General features: G+C 37.7%; 2 protein-coding genes across 3 annotated transcripts; one reads left to right on the forward strand and one right to left on the reverse strand.

The window, feature by feature from the left end:
• Positions 1–238: 238 nt before the first annotated feature.
• stk25b (serine/threonine kinase 25b) lies at positions 239–5,089 on the forward strand. Its single transcript, XM_026206517.1, has 12 exons — positions 239–348; positions 417–625; positions 1,152–1,382; positions 1,566–1,622; positions 1,732–1,840; positions 1,964–2,121; positions 2,297–2,482; positions 3,374–3,519; positions 3,698–3,806; positions 4,285–4,356; positions 4,553–4,689; positions 4,799–5,089. The coding sequence occupies exons 2-12, from the start codon at positions 596–598 to the stop codon at positions 4,836–4,838; spliced, it is 1,275 nt and encodes a 424-aa protein (XP_026062302.1). The 5' UTR covers positions 239–348; positions 417–595; the 3' UTR covers positions 4,839–5,089.
• A 1,977-nt stretch (positions 5,090–7,066) lies between these two features.
• On the reverse strand, positions 7,067–17,270 carry septin2 (septin 2). Of its 2 annotated transcripts, none has more exons than XM_026206521.1 (13): positions 17,123–17,270; positions 15,825–15,866; positions 15,525–15,639; positions 13,958–14,044; positions 13,717–13,840; positions 12,131–12,265; positions 11,894–12,011; positions 11,719–11,820; positions 10,641–10,786; positions 10,311–10,394; positions 8,746–8,803; positions 8,563–8,651; positions 7,067–8,138 (listed from the first exon to the last, which is right to left on the reverse strand). In XM_026206521.1, the coding sequence occupies exons 2-12, from the start codon at positions 15,846–15,848 to the stop codon at positions 8,571–8,573; spliced, it is 1,074 nt and encodes a 357-aa protein (XP_026062306.1). In that variant the 5' UTR covers positions 15,849–15,866; positions 17,123–17,270; the 3' UTR covers positions 7,067–8,138; positions 8,563–8,570. The 2 variants fall into 2 exon arrangements, with proteins under 2 accessions (XP_026062306.1, XP_026062305.1); XM_026206520.1 differs by having other exon boundaries at positions 8,746–8,806; positions 10,272–10,394.
• Positions 17,271–17,717: the final 447 nt, after the last annotated feature.

Raw genomic sequence — 17,717 nt, forward strand, 5'->3', positions numbered from 1 at the left:
TATCCTGCACCTGATGCATCCTTCAAAACAGGCTGAACGAAGGACACAAAATGAAGACTGCCCACTAAATATCCTTCAAATTGAGACATCCTTCAGCAGAGCTTGATGATGTGGCAGCTGAGAAATGCACCCTTCCGGCTGTCACTTGTGATAGGGTGAATTTCCATTTCATGTCGAATTTAATCTTGCGCCCTTTTACCAGTATGACTACAACTCCCACAATCCTCCGTTCCTTGAATCAGAAGCTGCGCATGCGCTGTTGCTTTTATTATTTTGTTCTCCCACAAGCAATAGATGAATAGCCGCCCAACCGTGAGCTGAACCGTATAAAACAAGTAGACGCGGAAAGTGAGTAGCTCGTACTCAAATGTTTCCATACATGGGGTCACACGACACCTAACTGTGATTCTCGCCAGGCTGCGGGGTCCGCCATCAGGGGATTGGAGGCCGAAAATACGGCAGACGAACAGGACATGCAGAGGTGTTTCTGTATGTAAAAGCTAGCTAGCTAAGCAGGGGATCGGAGGAGGAAGAGCAACCCGTTGAAGAGTCTCCCACATCTGCTGTCATCCACGGCAACCTGCCGTCAGTAAGGATGGCGCACCTCCGCGACATGCAGAACCAGGTAAACCCGCAGCACAGCCGAGACTGCTCCTTCTGCATCCAGGGTGTCATCTCATCCTCAGGCAAACCACAATACTGTTTTATCAAGCCTGGAATGTCATGACATTTATCTGTTTAGAGCAATCGAGTGCTGTCATAACGTTATGTTGTGTCTGAGTGATCAGTTTTAATGCAGATCAATGGATAGGAACGTCTGTTTTTGTTACATTTTATGTCATGTCTGTTTCATTTAATTTGAATTGTGTGTGTGTGTGTGTGTGTGTGTGTATGTATACATATTTATATATATATATATATATATATATATATATATATATATATATATATATATATATATGTATACATACACACACACACACACATACATGTAAATAGTTAATATGCTTCTCAAACATGTATAGTAGTAGAGCATACCAATGGATGTGATGTAATCTGTAAGTGTCCATAGGAAGTAACTGGTTATTGTAGTTCATCTACATCTGTCATTGCTTCTCCCATCATCCCTCTGCTGTCTCTCTCTCCAACAGAATTCCCGGCTTGACCCGGAGGAGTATTTCACGAAACAGGAGCGCATCGGAAAGGGGTCTTTCGGAGAAGTCTACAAGGGCATCAACAATCGCACTAAAGAGGTGGTGGCCATCAAGATCATCGACCTGGAGGAGGCGGAAGATGAGATCGAGGACATTCAGCAGGAGATCACGGTGCTCAGCCAGTGTGACAGCCCCTATGTCACCAAATACTATGGCTCATATCTGAAGGTACGCTCCCCCATTGTTTGGGCTCTGAGGTGTGTACCCCTCATAGAACCATAAATGCCAATAAAGAACATTTATTTTAAGGCACATGATATGATGTCTATATTGAAATCTGATTCCTAAATACAACAAATCCAGTGACGTTTAAAGAAATAGCACTTGTGTTATTTTTGCCATCGTCTGTAGGGGACTAAGCTGTGGATCATCATGGAGTATTTAGGAGGCGGCTCTGCTTTAGATCTTGTAAGTAGAACGACAGTGGCTCTTCAGTTATGGGAATATTTTTGTGTGTGCATTCATGAATTCTTAAAGGGCTTTCAGCTTTAGAAATTAAAATTGTCTTCTGCTTTAGTTGAAACCAGGACCGCTAGAGGAGACGTACATAGCCACAATATTGAGGGAGATTCTGAAGGGACTGGAATACTTGCATTCGGAGAGGAAGATTCACCGTGATATCAAAGGTGTGATAACATACACGTCTGCCTACTCAATTAGGCCGGCTAGGAAGTGCTTCATATTGAATCATCCGCTTTCTGTGAAATCTGAGTTCCGTGCTAATGATTCATGTTTGTATCTTGTGGCAGCTGCCAACGTGCTGCTGTCCGAGCAGGGAGATGTGAAGCTGGCAGACTTCGGGGTGGCGGGACAGCTCACAGACACCCAGATCAAGAGAAACACTTTTGTGGGAACTCCTTTCTGGATGGCTCCAGAGGTCATCAAACAGTCGGCGTATGATTTTAAGGTACGGAAATCCAGATGAACGGACTTTACTCGGCATGTGGCAAATGTGGCTGCAGAGCTGTGAAAACACTGGGGTGGTAAAAAAAAGAAGTTGTTTCCGTTTTAGCGTAGTAGCAGCCAATTATAACCAGTTAAAGTATGAAATGAGATGTTTAGGTTTGCTTTCCTGGCTGCAGGCAGACATTTGGTCCTTGGGAATTACAGCTATTGAACTGGCGAAGGGCGAACCCCCGAATTCTGACCTGCATCCGATGCGAGTGCTGTTTCTCATTCCCAAGAACACTCCCCCGACGCTGGAGGGCTCCTACAGCAAACCCTTCAAAGAGTTTGTGGAGGCTTGCCTCAATAAAGACCCTCGCTTTGTGAGTATTCAGCCTTTCCACTGATTATATGACAACATTTCAGGTTAACCCCAATATCCACAGCGGTCTAACGCTTGGAATAAATATGACTTTTTATTTTTATGATTTCTGAAAGTCTCCTCTGGTCTCTAAGTCTGTTTTTTAATGGCGGAAAAAAAAGTAATAATGTGAAATATTACAATTTAAAAGAACTGGTTTCTGTCATTCTAATATGCTGATTTGGTGCTGTTTTTATTCATTCTTATTGGTGATCCATTGGTTCTTAAGTTAATATCAATGTTAAAAGCAGTTTTTGTTGGGTAATTTTTTTTTTAAAGGAAACTAATACTTTTTCAGGATTTTTTGCTGTGTAAAAAGTTAAAAAGTGTGTTTTTATACTGTAAATGTCTTCTATTGTCATTTATAATCATTTTAATGCATTGTTAAATGCTAGTCTATTAAAGTTTCCACAAATATATCAAGCAGCACAACATTCATAATAATAAGAAATGTTTTTAAGCAGCAAATCAGCATATTAAAATGATTTTTTAAGGATCATGTGACACTGAAGACTGGAGTAATGATGCTGAAAATACAGCTTTGTCATCACAGGAATAAATTCAATTTTAAAATATATAAAAATAGATAAGTTCATTGAAATTGTAGTAATATTTCTGCTTTTTATTGTATTTTTCATCAAATAAATGCAGACTTGGCGAGTATAAGAGACTTAAAACATTAAAAACAAACCTAACTATTCCAAACTTTTGACCGGTAGCGTAGCTTTAATAATCTGTTAAACAACATGATTTTGTGTCCCATCAAGAACCGGTTGTAGTCAGACATCTCAAGCTTTTTGAAAGCAGGCATTAAAAACCTCAAGAGTGGCATCACTGTTCTGGTTTTGTGCAGCGGCCCACCGCCAAGGAGTTATTGAAGCACAAATTCATCACACGCTACACCAAGAAGACGTCCTACCTGACAGAGCTGATTGACCGATACCGCCGCTGGAAGTCTGAAGGCCACGGAGACGAGTCTAGCTCTGATGATTCTGATATGTATGTCTTCCATCCATTGTGAGGCACATACAGTACAATCAATAACCGCCCTCTAATTCATCATGATATATTATTCATTGAGTCCTGTCCTTTTAATTAGACATCTAGTGAATTGAGCCTGATGATTTATAGCCTTGTAAAGGAACCGTGTTCTCCGTTCCTCTTTGTACTCAAATAGGGATGGAGATAGTGATGACAGAGACCAGTGTCCCGTTTGGACGTTCCCCACAGTCCGGCCCAGCTCTATGAACAAGCTCCAGAAGGGCTACACAAACACAGACTCAGAGGTCAGGGTTCAGACATCTACTTGTTACTTATTATACGTACTATGTATTTGCTTTAAAACCTAAACAGCATTGGCTGGGGTTGTGTCTTGTCATAGTCGATCATAAAAAATAAAATTAAATAAATAAAAAACCTTGTGATTATACCATTTTAGTAATGTCATTTCATTATTTATGATAGCATTTTATTTTGATTTTCTCCACCTCAGCAGGTTCCACCAAATAAAATAATTGAAGAATGACTGAAGACATGTATATGTACTTGCTAAGGCAATATTTATCACTTTCTTTGTGTAATTAAATAGCTAAAACTAAATAAAAAAAACATTAATTCAGAATTCAAAATCTCAACAGAAACGATCAGTTACACTAAAATAAGAGTGCTGTGGACACAATTTTATTTTGCCGTTGGCTTTGCACTGAAGTACTTCTGACATCCCTGAATGAAAGGCTCAAGTTTTGCTCTGAATTTGTTTTACAGGCAGCAGAGACGGTAAAGAGGCAGCCCAAGTCACAGTGTCTGTCAGCGCTGGTCTCTCCCATCTTCAGAGAGGTAAAAGCACCCAAAACACTCGTCTTCAACTCTCACATATATAATCAAACAGCCTGACAGGAGATTCTCACTTCTCACTGTAACTCGTACACATCAGTTATCCCTTGATTTTATCACGGTAGCAGCAGTAAAGTGTCATAAACTGTGATAAGCTCTAGATGTTGTAGAGCTAAGTGTAAGTCTGTCTGCTCTCCAGCTGAAGGAGAAGAGGAGGGCATGTGGAGGAGGAATGGGTGCCATAGAGGAGCTGGAGAATGCCTTCAACCTGGCAGAAGAGTCCTGCCCTGGCATCTCTGACCTCCTGGTCACACACATAATGGAGAGAGTGTGCAGGTGAGTGGGTTTTTATGAAAGAATAACAAAAAAAGGAAAGTGGTATAGATAATATATCAACAAGTGGATTTGAATGTAATATTTAGATTAAAATATCTTTTTGTATCAGGTTTGCTCTGAATGGCAACACCACGCCATCATCACGGTGAAGCCCCGCCTCTGCTGCTGCTGCTCCTCCCTCTTCCCGCCCCCAAAATCACCATCATCATCGCCCCGTCAGGACCACACAACACATTCACCCTCTCTTACCCCCAGAGATCTTTTAATTAGATATGATTAAATATTTTTACAGTTTTCTTTATAGAATGGAAAGTATTTAAGAGAAAAAGCCATGTCATTGAGCGAACGGTGTTCACCTGTTAGATCCAAATCCTATTATAAAGTGTCTATGGAAACATGGGGTTTGTGTGGTTATTGGTGTGGTTTCTGGTATGTTTTGAGCTCTTCAGTTATTTGGTCAGACTTTATTTTAGGGTGTCTTTGTTACAGTGTAATTATACATGCACAATGTGTACTTCCTGTAGGAGTTGATTTGGGTTTGTTTTAGGGTTAGTTGTATGTAATTGTGCATAATTTACTGATATTGCTGTAGTAGGTATGTGTCATATGTAAAAAGTACATTATAAAATAAAGTGTTACCTAATATTAAATTAAGTTTTAAAAAACTTATAAAAGGTTCATCATAATAAGCCAACTGTAGCATGGATCAAAAGCTCATACTCATCTTTTATTATTATTATTAAGCTATTACTTTTCAGTTAATTGATGTTGCCTAGCAGGATATATAACTTGGACACTTGCTATGATTTATAATAGTTTTGTAGCAGGCTGTCTTAACCTAACTTTGTCCAAGTTCTTTCTGCTAGGTAATAAATGAACTGCCTTCTTGCACTTAAAGCCAGTTTGCTAGGTACATATTTTCTTTTGAATAATAGTTACTGGACTGCTCAAGGCCTTGTGTAATTTCCCAGTTCCTGCTCATTTTGTGGTTTTTGTGGCTATCAGGGATATAGGCCTCTAACACATCAGCTGCAGTGTTTCTGTTATTCTCTTCTGTCCCACTTGGTGTCAGAATTTTGTATTGTCACTTCTCTGCCTTGCTATTAGACATCTGTTTTCTCTTGTAGTAATGGGAAAAACATAATGCCTGTGAGGAGCTCTCTTAAAAGTTTTATCCATTCAGATCTTTTCACTACACCCAGGTTTCTCAACTAGGGGCCTGGAGCCCACTATTGGAGTGCCTTAGAAAACTTCTAAGGGGACTGCAAGATGATTTTAAAAAAATCACTTAAAATGAAAACTTCTATCATCATATTAAGAAAAAACTCTATAGTAGTCAATGGCTACTGTCAACTATTTAAAAAAAAGCATGTTTTCATATATATATATATATATATATATATATATATATATATCTATGCAAAAAAAAACAACAACAACAGAGCCAAAAATCTACACTTGGCAAACACTGGGCTGGCACCAATTTCACTCATACCAGCACTGGTCAGTTCTTTATGGCCGTCTGATCCAAAGTTATATTGACATGCAGACAGCTTCTAAAATCTTTTTTTGGGCAAAATCCATGCAAGTCTGTTTTTGCCATGATATGTTGACATTAGTGTATGAAAGTATTTATATCACGATAGATAAGAATGCATGAACACAGGAGATAAATATAAATTTAAACTACGAACGCCAGCAGATGCCCAGATCCCAAACACATGATCACACCATGTTGGTATGTGTGGGCCCAGTGCGAAACCCATACTTCCATCATGCTTCTGTATTCATATGCAAGGAGTATTTAGGTTTGAAAATAAATAAGTAGTCTTAATAATGGTGTCTAACTCTAATCCAATTCATTAGTTTCACGATGGTGGGGAAATGGTAAGTTCAGATGTCACTACATGGGATTCCACATTCTTGTACTAACTTTGGGCTTCCTGTTACCATAAACGTAATAAAAAATAAAGGTGTAGGTCACACTCCACTTTTCACAAAGTCACAGAAAGGCAACTCGCCACAAAATGTGTGCTATGACTTCATTATGTTCTTGACTTGCGCTATGTTTGTTCACTATGGCCTTCAATGCAAAATATATTTTCTTAATCTGTATTTTTGTGGTCTACAAGTAAAAATATCTAAACATCTCTAAAATGAGAAGCAAAATATGCATAACTTTTTCTTTACGGCTTTAAATATTTAAAGGCCTTCATCGTCGATTTCTTTATCATGTTATAATTTACGATCTCTAGCGGCCATCAAGTTTTGTTCAAACTAAGAACTAAAAACAGTATTCATTCAGACAAGTCCTTCCTGTTATAATCCACCGCAAATTGAGAAGTGAATAGTCAAAAAGAAAAGGGCAACCCCCAAAAACTGTTTCAATACAAAATTTTATTACAAGATGATAGTCAATAATGGTTTAATAGAAAGTTCTCAAGTGAAACGTTACAACTGGAATGTTAACTGCAGTTTTCATGACCAAATCTGGAAAGCAAATTCAACTGTTTAAAAAGTTGCGTAAAAGATAGAAATCCACTTTTCAGATCAATTTGAATTTTCATTATTAATTATGTGGAAATCTGATTCAACCACAGGATTAAGAGAAAATGTTTTAACCATAGGTCCTAAAAGGAGGAGGTAAAATCTTGGCATGCATCAAGGTTGAAGAGCACAAGAGCGTACTTCAATGTATCCGAATTTCACTCCACCAAGTCAATTTCACATTGCACTCATAACCAGAAGAATGTCTGATAGTAAATACATGACAGTATGCACTTAAGTACATATAAAAATCAGCGAAATGAGCTTTTACATGAGAGAAAAAGTTATTCTTCATTAGACGTTGCAGGGAATGAATCATGGGTCACAGTAGAATGTTTTGCATCCATTTGGGGACCATTCACTCGAGCAGCACAATATTTCAAGACTTCATACAGGGAAGAGAGAAGTACAGAAAACTCCTGTTCAGGAGGACAGCAATCTCTCTGGCAACACTTGAGGACAGTATACAATGGTTTCTCCAAAAACTGCCACCGTGACACTCAAATTCAACAGCTGCTTGTATTTTCACAGTGTTTCTTTAGATAGATGGGATAGAAATGACGTGGAGTGGTCATGGAGCTACACTACTATTAAAGGTGCTCTACAGTAGAAGATTCCTTCCCAGCAGCATCTGGCTTTCGTAACAGAACAAATAAAATGTTTTTAATTACTGATGGTTGTTATTCGGTTTTGATTACTTGAACAGGGGAAAATATTAATGAATGTTAGCAACAGCATTTGAAAAAGAAAAAAAAAACGTAATCATACAAGAGTGAAAGAAACTAAGAAAATGGCAAGCAAGAGGAGCTAAGGACCAGTCTCTCTTCTTTTTCCACATTTAGCAACACTTCCTCTTCTGGTTTCATGTCTGACTGGGTCAAGCACGAATGACGGGTCAGCATCTAGAAGAAACACAAACAAAAACCAGACCCACCCCCCGACTGTAGATTTAATAAAAATAAATGGGAATTTTTTCTCTGAATGGTCAGTTACTCAATATGAGTTTTTATGCATTATATGTTGATTTGTGTACATGAACGAAGTATAAAAAATTTTAAACAAAGTAAAAGTGAGGAACTGTAATGCCTTGGCATTTTGTTTGACTTATTAATTCTTAATTTGACCCTGCTTCAATTTTTTTGTGGGCAGAAAGTAAAATGAAAACACAAAAAGATTGTTCCTTCTTTATTGGCATATCATTGTCACAGAGTCGATCACACTACAAAACTTTGGCAGTATTATTAAAGAACACATCAAACGCTGAAGAGCAGCTCAGATGGCAGAAGGAGTCTGGGATTTTACTGTATGCTTGTAGTGAGCTCTTACCGTGTTTCTCACTGGTGTGGGTCGTCTCCGTCTCCCTGTTTCTGCATCTGCGCCTGCATCTTAGCGATCATCTCCTGCATTCGCCTCAGCTGAGAAACACACAAACAGTGTCACACACCGACCTGCACACTCAAACCTCTGTGTTATTAGCGTTCGGCTTGTGTTTGGTTAGAGAGATCATACCTCAGCCTCCTTCTCCTGTAAGATCATATCCTTGTCCATTTCCTCTGGCTCCGGAGCCCTACTGTATGACAAAGCAGGTATTAGGAGATGCACACAAGCTGTACTGAGCACCGATATGTAATAAACAGTCATTTGTGACACACACACAGGCTTCACAATTACTTTCTCCTGTTGTCAAAACTATCGATTACTTAAAATTTTTTAACTCTAATAATGTCATGGAGCTTATTTAGTCTCTTTATCAGAATTAAAATCATACAAATATTAGAAAAAGAAAGCCCTCAAAAGAAAATATTTTTTTTATACATAGATATTTAATGATTAGGGAGAAAAAACAAAATCAACATATAGCCTACATAAATGACAAGCATATTTTAGTGTCAAAATATTATTTGACTAAAAAACACTTGTCATTTAAGATATTCCTGTTCCGATGTCAGGAAAACACAAGCAGACATTTAAATCATTTCATAAATCGATTTATTTTTCCATTGCAAAAATAGGCTTGGCATTTAAACTATATAAATATATGAATGTATGAATCAATTTCTCAATTTAGTCTTAACTTTGCAAGTACTCAATTAAACGCTTAAGATAATTCAAATATAACAAATCATTGTAGCAGGCTTTTAAAATATTGAACAATATTATCACTATTATTATGACTAAACAGAAAAAAAAGAATATATATAAATATATATACACACATCGAGGCTGTTTAATCTTAAATGCTGAACACATATATTATATATATATATATATATATATATATATATATATATATATATATATATATATATATATATATATATATATATGATAAAAAAAACTTTTTAACTATGTTCAGCATTTAAGATTAAACCGCCTCAATGATAGGAATATACAGGACATGAATTGTTCATTTGTGCTGATTTTGCAATGAATATATAAATACAATCATTCACTGACAGCTCTTAAAATGACACCGCATTTACATCAATTAGCAAAATATTATTTGCTAAATTGTGAAAACTGTGATTTACCAAACAACAGGACAAAAATTGTATTAGTAAACCACCAGCAGAGTGCTTAGCATTGAAAGACAAGAAAGACAAATCCATGTTAATAGTGCAAGCGTGCGATTAGCGGAGCATGTTATATCTGAGCATTTGCATGAGACTGAAACAGAGTCCGTGTTAGAGTCAGGCTGAAGGACAGGTGCAGCAGTACCTCCCCCTCCTATCCTCTGATGAACACAGATCCGACCGCTCGCTGCACATCTTACAACTGAACCTTTAGTCTCTAGAGTGTGTATGGAACACAGTTTAACAACTGATTCAGCATAAACCAGACCCTTCATTTCTGCAAGCAGATGACTATTTAGATTTTTCTTCAGCAAAATGAGAAGTGACTATGTAAAATGTGCTATTTTAAAACATCCACTTCGTCTTGCCAGGTTTGGGATATTCAAATATTCTGTGGCTACACTTCTTTTTTCAAGGAGGTTGAGGGAGGAGGTGAAGAAAGACAAGCAGAGCAGTACATACGCAGGCGACAGAGGCAGTATATAACCGTGGGAGGACAACCTGCCGCCCCGTTTGAGGCGCTCCGAGCGGAAGTTCTCGTAGTGAAGGTCCTGAGTGACTTCCTGCAGGTCCTGCATGTGGGTGCTGGACGGATGACAATAACCATCAGCAGACAATAATGACAGAGACCGAGGATACCGTACATTATCTTAGAATGAAAACGAGGCTGAGAGGGACAGAAGTACAGTCCATTTTATATATTTGACTGTTTAAAGGTACAACTCATTTTGTTTGGTAGATTAAACAATCAACTCTAATTTTCTTCACAGCCTTATTTGTTATGTGTAGAGTTTTAGAACACTGAATAGCAGATCACTTTAAATGACTTACATTAGCATGGTGCGAAGTTTGAGGAAGTCGTTGTGTTCTGGGTTTTCTACCTCCACCACTCCCCATGGGTACAAACGCCCTCTCACTTTCTTCCCCTTCGCCTCAATCTGCTGGTTGGATCCCACCACGGCGAACGGTATACTGGCCTACAACAGAAAAGATGAAGAGGAACTTAAAAAAGAAAGTGACCTAGCTTGGATGCTTGGTACTATCTCCTAAGTCGTGGCCTAGTGGTTACAGAGTTTGACTCCTAACCCTAGGGTTGTGGGTTCGAGTCTCGGGCCGGCAATACCACGACTGCTCCCTGGGCACCGCAGCATAAATGGCTGCCCACTGCTGTGTGTTTACTGCTGTGTGTGTGCATTTTGGATGGATTAAATGCAGAGCACGAATTCTGAGTATGGGTCACTATACTTGGCTGAATGTCACGTCACTTTGACTTAAAGAGCAGGAAACAGAAAGCATCAAGTGATCATAAAAAATTACAATTGACATCTTTCACTCTCACGTTGGTCCAAACCTGTCTGTTTCAATTACAATTCCCAAGACCGACCGTCTCACAGAGAACACGATTATGCTGAATAAAAATCACACTTCACAAGATTTCACAGCTGGATTTGACTAAGTTTGCCAGGTTTATAAAATTAAATGTTCATTAGTCATTTAAAGATTTGCTTCAGTTATATAAATGCATATTTGCTTAATGCTGACGGCCAATGAGAAGGTATTATAATGTTTGCCTTTCTATTACTAATAATATAAAAGCAATGATTATAAAACTTTCTGTATACATTAATTCCTTTCTTTAACTGTTTGATTGGATTATCAGACAGACTTCGATCCGTATTAGACAGAACTGTTTAAAGGGGATGGCGAAACAAGAGGGAGAATGTGAGCGCTCTGTCAAAATAAAAGTCCTACCTCGAACACATCGCCCAAGCAGAAAAACTCAACGATATATCGGCCATGGTTATATATCTCTTTACCACTACTTTAGAATAACAGCTGTATAAGTGGTGACATTTTTTACTTTGGCTGAAGTGTCTTTTTAAATTATATGAAGATAAAAAACACATACCTTGAGAATCCTGGTCTGCTCTTTGAAATCTTCATCCTCATCAGACTCGGCATCAGGGAGATGATAGATCTTGATGCCATGCTCATCGATTTCATCCAGAATCTAGAGGTCATAAAGAAATTAATATAGCCAACAAACCAAACATATGATCGATCCACCTTTCTGTATGGCTTACTCTGCGCTTGAGTCTCTCTCTCTCCCTCAGCGTCAGCGTATCTGCTTTAGCAATAACAGGAACGACGTTCACTTTGTTGTGAATGGCCTTCATGAATTGGACATCTAGAGGCTTCAGCCTGCAAAATTGAAGCATAGGAAAATCAGCCACTTAAATCCAGAATAGAACTGTGTGAAGACATAAACTCAGCGGAAGGTGTCAGAAAATGTCTCTCGGTTGAGTAAAAATAGAGCTCACCCGTGACCCAGAGGGGAAATGAAGTAGAAGCAGCAGTGCACACGGTTGTCCACAATGTGCCTGCGGTTGAGTCCACTCTCATCATGCAGGTAGCGCTCAAACTGGTCATCAATGTAGGAGATAATGGTGTTAAAACTGTACGAGAAAAGACAGAGCACAACATGAAACACTTGAGGGATCTAGAAACAACTGAAACATTCAAGGAGTTTTAACAGCCCCATTCCCTGTTTAGATCAGACTGAAAAGATCAGGATCTTTTTAAAGATAAACTACCATCTCTCGTCACGTCCTTCTGAAAGAATTATAGCAATGTTATAGCTCCTTATCAGTCAGTCTACCTATGCTCTCAGACAACTTATATGTTAATGTTTATACATGCATCTTTTGCCAAATTAATACTATATGCCTATATCTAAATGCCGATTTTTTCAAATTGGAAAAATGTTCTGAAACCAAGGACGCTGAGAAAGTGGATGAGCACTGTTGCACTGTTAAACAGGAGAGTAAAGGCAGCAAAACATGGAAAATGCACTAGGCCTTCCAAAAAAATAAATAAAAAAAGGCTGAAATGATTTTAACACACATGCTAGTGATATATTCTGTTGACTCTGGTACAAAACTGGGGCATTAAAATGTCAAGTTTCACTTGTATAAAACTTGTGAGACAGAAAACATTTCCTTTTTCAGACATGAGCGCTTCGATATCCTCTTCTCTGCCGTTTTAGTGCTCAAATGGGTCAGGGAGCAGTCAGGAAGAGGTCACACATGTTTCCTGTCTCACCACTTCCACTAGCAGAACAGCATTCCCAAAACTCAAAAAAAGAAAATAGAAACCCGCTTCCTTCATTCCTCCAATGCTCTCTCTATTCTTCATGTCTCAAGTTACACCATTAAGTGTCTCTCTTCATAAAAAAAACAACCCAAGCTCTCTTAAAGAGACAGCAAGCAAATCAACTCATTTATTCACTCTCATGCCATCACAGAGATGCATATAATTTTATTCAAATTAACACAAAGATTTCTATTAAATAAAAATCCATCTCCATGAATACACTGCTGCTCAAAAAAAAATTATATCCTTAATATATAATACATAACAACTACTTTACTATTAATCACAGCAGAAAATTAGTAGTTCATTATTGTTTCTGGAGAACTCAATCAGCATAATGATTTCTACAGGATCATGTGACGCTGAAGACTGTAAATTCTGTTTTCATTACAGGAATATATATATATATATATATATATATTTTTTTTTTCTAAATATTACACAGCAGAAAACAACTATTATAAATTGTAATAACATTTCACAATATTACTGTTTTTGCTATATTTTTGATCAAATAAATACAACCTCGGAAGAGCCAAAACAAAAATGTCTTCCCAACCTAAAGCTAGTGGGAATGTACATATAAATGCAAATGAATATACGCTAACATGTTAACAGTCTAAGAAGCACATCATGACTGTAATCAGCACAAACCAATGGACGAATTAATGTCTTCTACAACAAAACAATGTATGACTAGAAGTGTGCCGAGCATTGTTGACATTTATGATGACATCACAGTAATCCTCCTCACCAGTCCTGGCTGTTGATGGCATCACCGTATCCAGGCGTGTCGACCACAGTGAGCCGCAGCTTCACCCCACGCTCCTCGATCTCCACCGTCGAGGCCTCGATCTGCACCGTGCGCTCAATCTTCTCTGTAAGACAAGAGCACACATCAAACAAGACTCAGACCCAGCCTTCTGTGCAAAACTGCCTCATGTGTTGAGATATCTGAACATCTGATGTAACTTCCTCAGTGTTCAAACTCTCACCTGCAGCACCAGGAATGACCCTCTCTGGGTAGAGATCGGTGAGGAACAAACTGTTGATCAGCGTGGACTTCCCCAAACCAGACTCACCTGAAAACAGCAGAAGTGCTCATGAGGAAACACCGAATCATTATATCAGCTACAAAAACACTGACTGCATTTCCCTTTCGCAAAGACTAAACCTCATAATGTCAAAGCAAACATCATAGACTCGATGGTTTCGTGCAGTCATCTGTTCCTCTAGTCAGTGTTTTGTTTCTGTGTCTCAGTCGAGCTGCCTTCTATCATTTGCTGAAGCTGTGCAGCAGTGAAAGGGCCGGCGATCAGAGGTTCTGCATTCCTCTGTGATTTATTTTAAGATGATGGGATGACTGTTATATGGGCTCCCCCTCCCCCACAGCAGAGCTCATTTGTGTGTCAACAGCTGTACACACACACACACACACACACACACACACACACATCGTCGCTGTAGTGCAGCCAGACTTTTCTTCCCACAGTCACTTTCACGACACAATAACTATTTAAACAAGTAGTTTTCTACTACTAAAATGTATTTTCCCTCCAAATATGGAAGCTGATGTTATTAGGATGCAACTTTTTTTCTAAATGTTCACAAAGAGTTATGCTGCACACACAAAAAAAAAAAAAAAAGAGAAAAAAGACAGACTTGGACACGGTTTCTCATGGTCATATTATAAATGACATATAAATTACATGGGGAAACTAATGGTGTATTGCTTGTCTTTGAAATAAACATTGAAGCAGAATTTATATTTTATAATCGCATAGACTGTTTTTATATCTATATGCACAGGAGAACTTCATTCAAAACATGTGAACTGTTTTTAACCTGATTCTAATGTTCAAGCTACGATGAAACAATAGTAGCGAAAGATATTTTCTTCTGTATAGTGACATACACCCGAGAGTAACAGATTATTAAAAAAGAAAATATGTATCTCAGGAACTTGGGTTCTATGTATCAGTTATTAAATACATTTTGAGATGAGGGTGATGAACACAAAGACGGAGGGAGATGAATGTGAGCTGGATTAATTATTCACACTATTTAGAAAACAGGGTGAATTTTGATTTAATGTCGACTTTAATGAGATGAGACAGCTGTGCTTTTTATGCAAAAGAAACCAGCAGCTTGAACTATGACACCCCTTTTTTAAATCTAAGTTAAAATATACAAAAAAAAAAAAATTAATAACAGTATTGAAGTATGTAAAATTTGCATATTTGTGATTTTATTTGTTCCTCTGTTTCCTCTAAATTTAGAATAGATTTCAGCACAAAAGTTTTTGGTGAATCGTGATTTGTTTGTGAAAATTTCCATACACAAATGTCATGCACAATTTTGTACATACACATGGTTAGTGAATGAGACCCATTGTGTTATGGCTGACAAAATGGGAATATTTGAAATCTTTATCCAGGAGGAATGGCAATTTCAATTATACAAACAACAATTGAGTTGTTCAGGAGTGTGATTAGGGTTTATTGGCAATATTTCTATGTTTATAACAAGGCACAATCCAAACATCACATCAGTGCTACTTACCCACCACCATGAGAGTGAACTCAAAGCCCTTTTTGACTGATTTCCGATGTACTTGATTTGGCAAATTCGCAAATCCCACATACCCAGGAGTCTCTGGGTTTGTAAGCTGTCCCTGCTGAACATAAGAGAGCAGAATATACAGTTTTAATACGCGGTTCTCTGAAATACTCGATTCTCTCAAATTCAATTCAATTCAGATCTTAAAACATTATTTTAACATCCCCGGTTTCCTTGCACATCAATCTCTACATAAAACTAAAACCGTGCACAACGTCCACCCGTCTGCTCTCATTTCCTTACCTTCAGTTTATCGGCTTGAGACATTTTGAGCTTGAACCAAACCTGAAAAAAAGATATAAATAATTTTTTTAAAAGGACTCATTTAAAATTTAGACATTACTACTTTACATTAAAGACCAACTGTAGGCATTAAAAAAATGGTCCATCAAAAAGAGCTTACATGCACGACAAAACGGTCGATGAAAAGGTTTCACAGCTCTACAGGAACAGGAAGTCAGTTCCTGTCTGTGAGCATCAGTCTCACCACAAACCTGCACCAGCCATTTTACGACAAGAGCACTGAAATCTAAGCTATGTTTACTCATTTTAATCCTGATAAATTAGTTAATGAGATGCCTAGATTTTTGTTGAATGCAGTTCAGAGATTTTCTACCAGGGGCCTTAATACGACTGAAATATAAGAGAAAGCAAACATTACATTAACCTTTAAAGATCTTTTAATAAACCTCTCACGACAATAACCGTTTTTTTTTTTATCTTTCTCCCAGGGTTCCTTGAAAAGTGAGGTATAGCCCAATATTAAAATCATGATTTATAGACCTGAAAAAATTATGTAAATTAATAAAATCTTGTAATTTAATGTACATTTTTCAAGTTATGACACATTGTATCAAGTAGACATACAGTAAAATGTAGCTTGCACACACACACACACACACTGAAGTGAGTAGATTGGGACACATTTTGAGACTCAAACATGGCAAAATGCCACCAGACCTCAGGGACAGACTAAAACCGTATAAATCAATATTAATCAAATGAACAGAGCCTGAATTAACGAGATGAAAGACAGAACTTGATAAGATAGGAGTGAAAACTTACAATTGTCATTAATTATTAATAGGCATTATTATTACTAGTCATTATTTTTATCACGTACATAGAATACATGTTTTACAATTCGCAGTAAAAACTGTATAAGAGTATTAAACAATAAACTGGTTAGTGCTGATATTATGAGTTTGAGTTTTATTCGAACAGAACAACGATTTTAATAGTTTTGTTTAAAGGAAACAGCTCCTTGTTCCCCCGGTAATTAAACAGAAACCGACTTTGACAAGGCAAATTAGGGTTATCCCGTGAAAAGTGAGACTCGGTAGTGTAAATGCTATTAACTGATGTCGGGTCTTGAGGTTTGATTCTCTCTCGCAGCGCACTGTGACACGCCTCTGTTAACGGAGCTCATTCAGAGGACACGAACGACGCTAATCTTCAGACGAGCAGAAGTCGAGCATTAGATAAAACCTGACCTGTGACCTGAAGCACAGACATTAATTGGATTAATGGTTTCGATCTACCTTTCAGTCGCAGAAAATCTTGAGCTCGGTACCGCAGGAGGTTGAGGAGACCAACAGCCCAAATTCCTGAGATGCCGGAAAACTCTCACTAAACGCCGAAAGCCGAGCACAAGTGTGAAGTATGAAACGTGAAAAGGGCTTGTTTCAAAATAAAAGTCCCGCCACAGCTCCTTAATCTGTTTTATTACTGCCTTATGGACTAAACTATACTTCTTGAAACATAAAACCTACATTACTGGGTTATTCCAATTCTTGGGTATCTCTTGATTCCTTTCCTTTTCAGATTTAATTACATAGAGATAAACACAGAAATATAATTCGTGTAGCAGTTTTTGTTTAATATTATAAGATTTCAACTATAACATTTATTCTAAGTGTTTAACAGGTTTTAAAAAACTCTACGGCCACACTAAATTTTATTCAGTGGTTTATTGTATTTCAAAAGGACAAAAAATTTTTTTCACAGATTTTAGATTAAGCGTGTGGTCGTCATGACAGAACTTAACAACAGCATATACAAATTATTAGCATATAATAATATTTAAAACATAATACAAACAAATCAAATATTTTGAGCATCCAATGTATTGTCTGT

The sequence above is a fragment of the Carassius auratus genome, chromosome 27, assembly GCF_003368295.1.
Source record: "Carassius auratus strain Wakin chromosome 27, ASM336829v1, whole genome shotgun sequence".
NCBI lineage: Eukaryota > Metazoa > Chordata > Actinopteri > Cypriniformes > Cyprinidae > Carassius > Carassius auratus.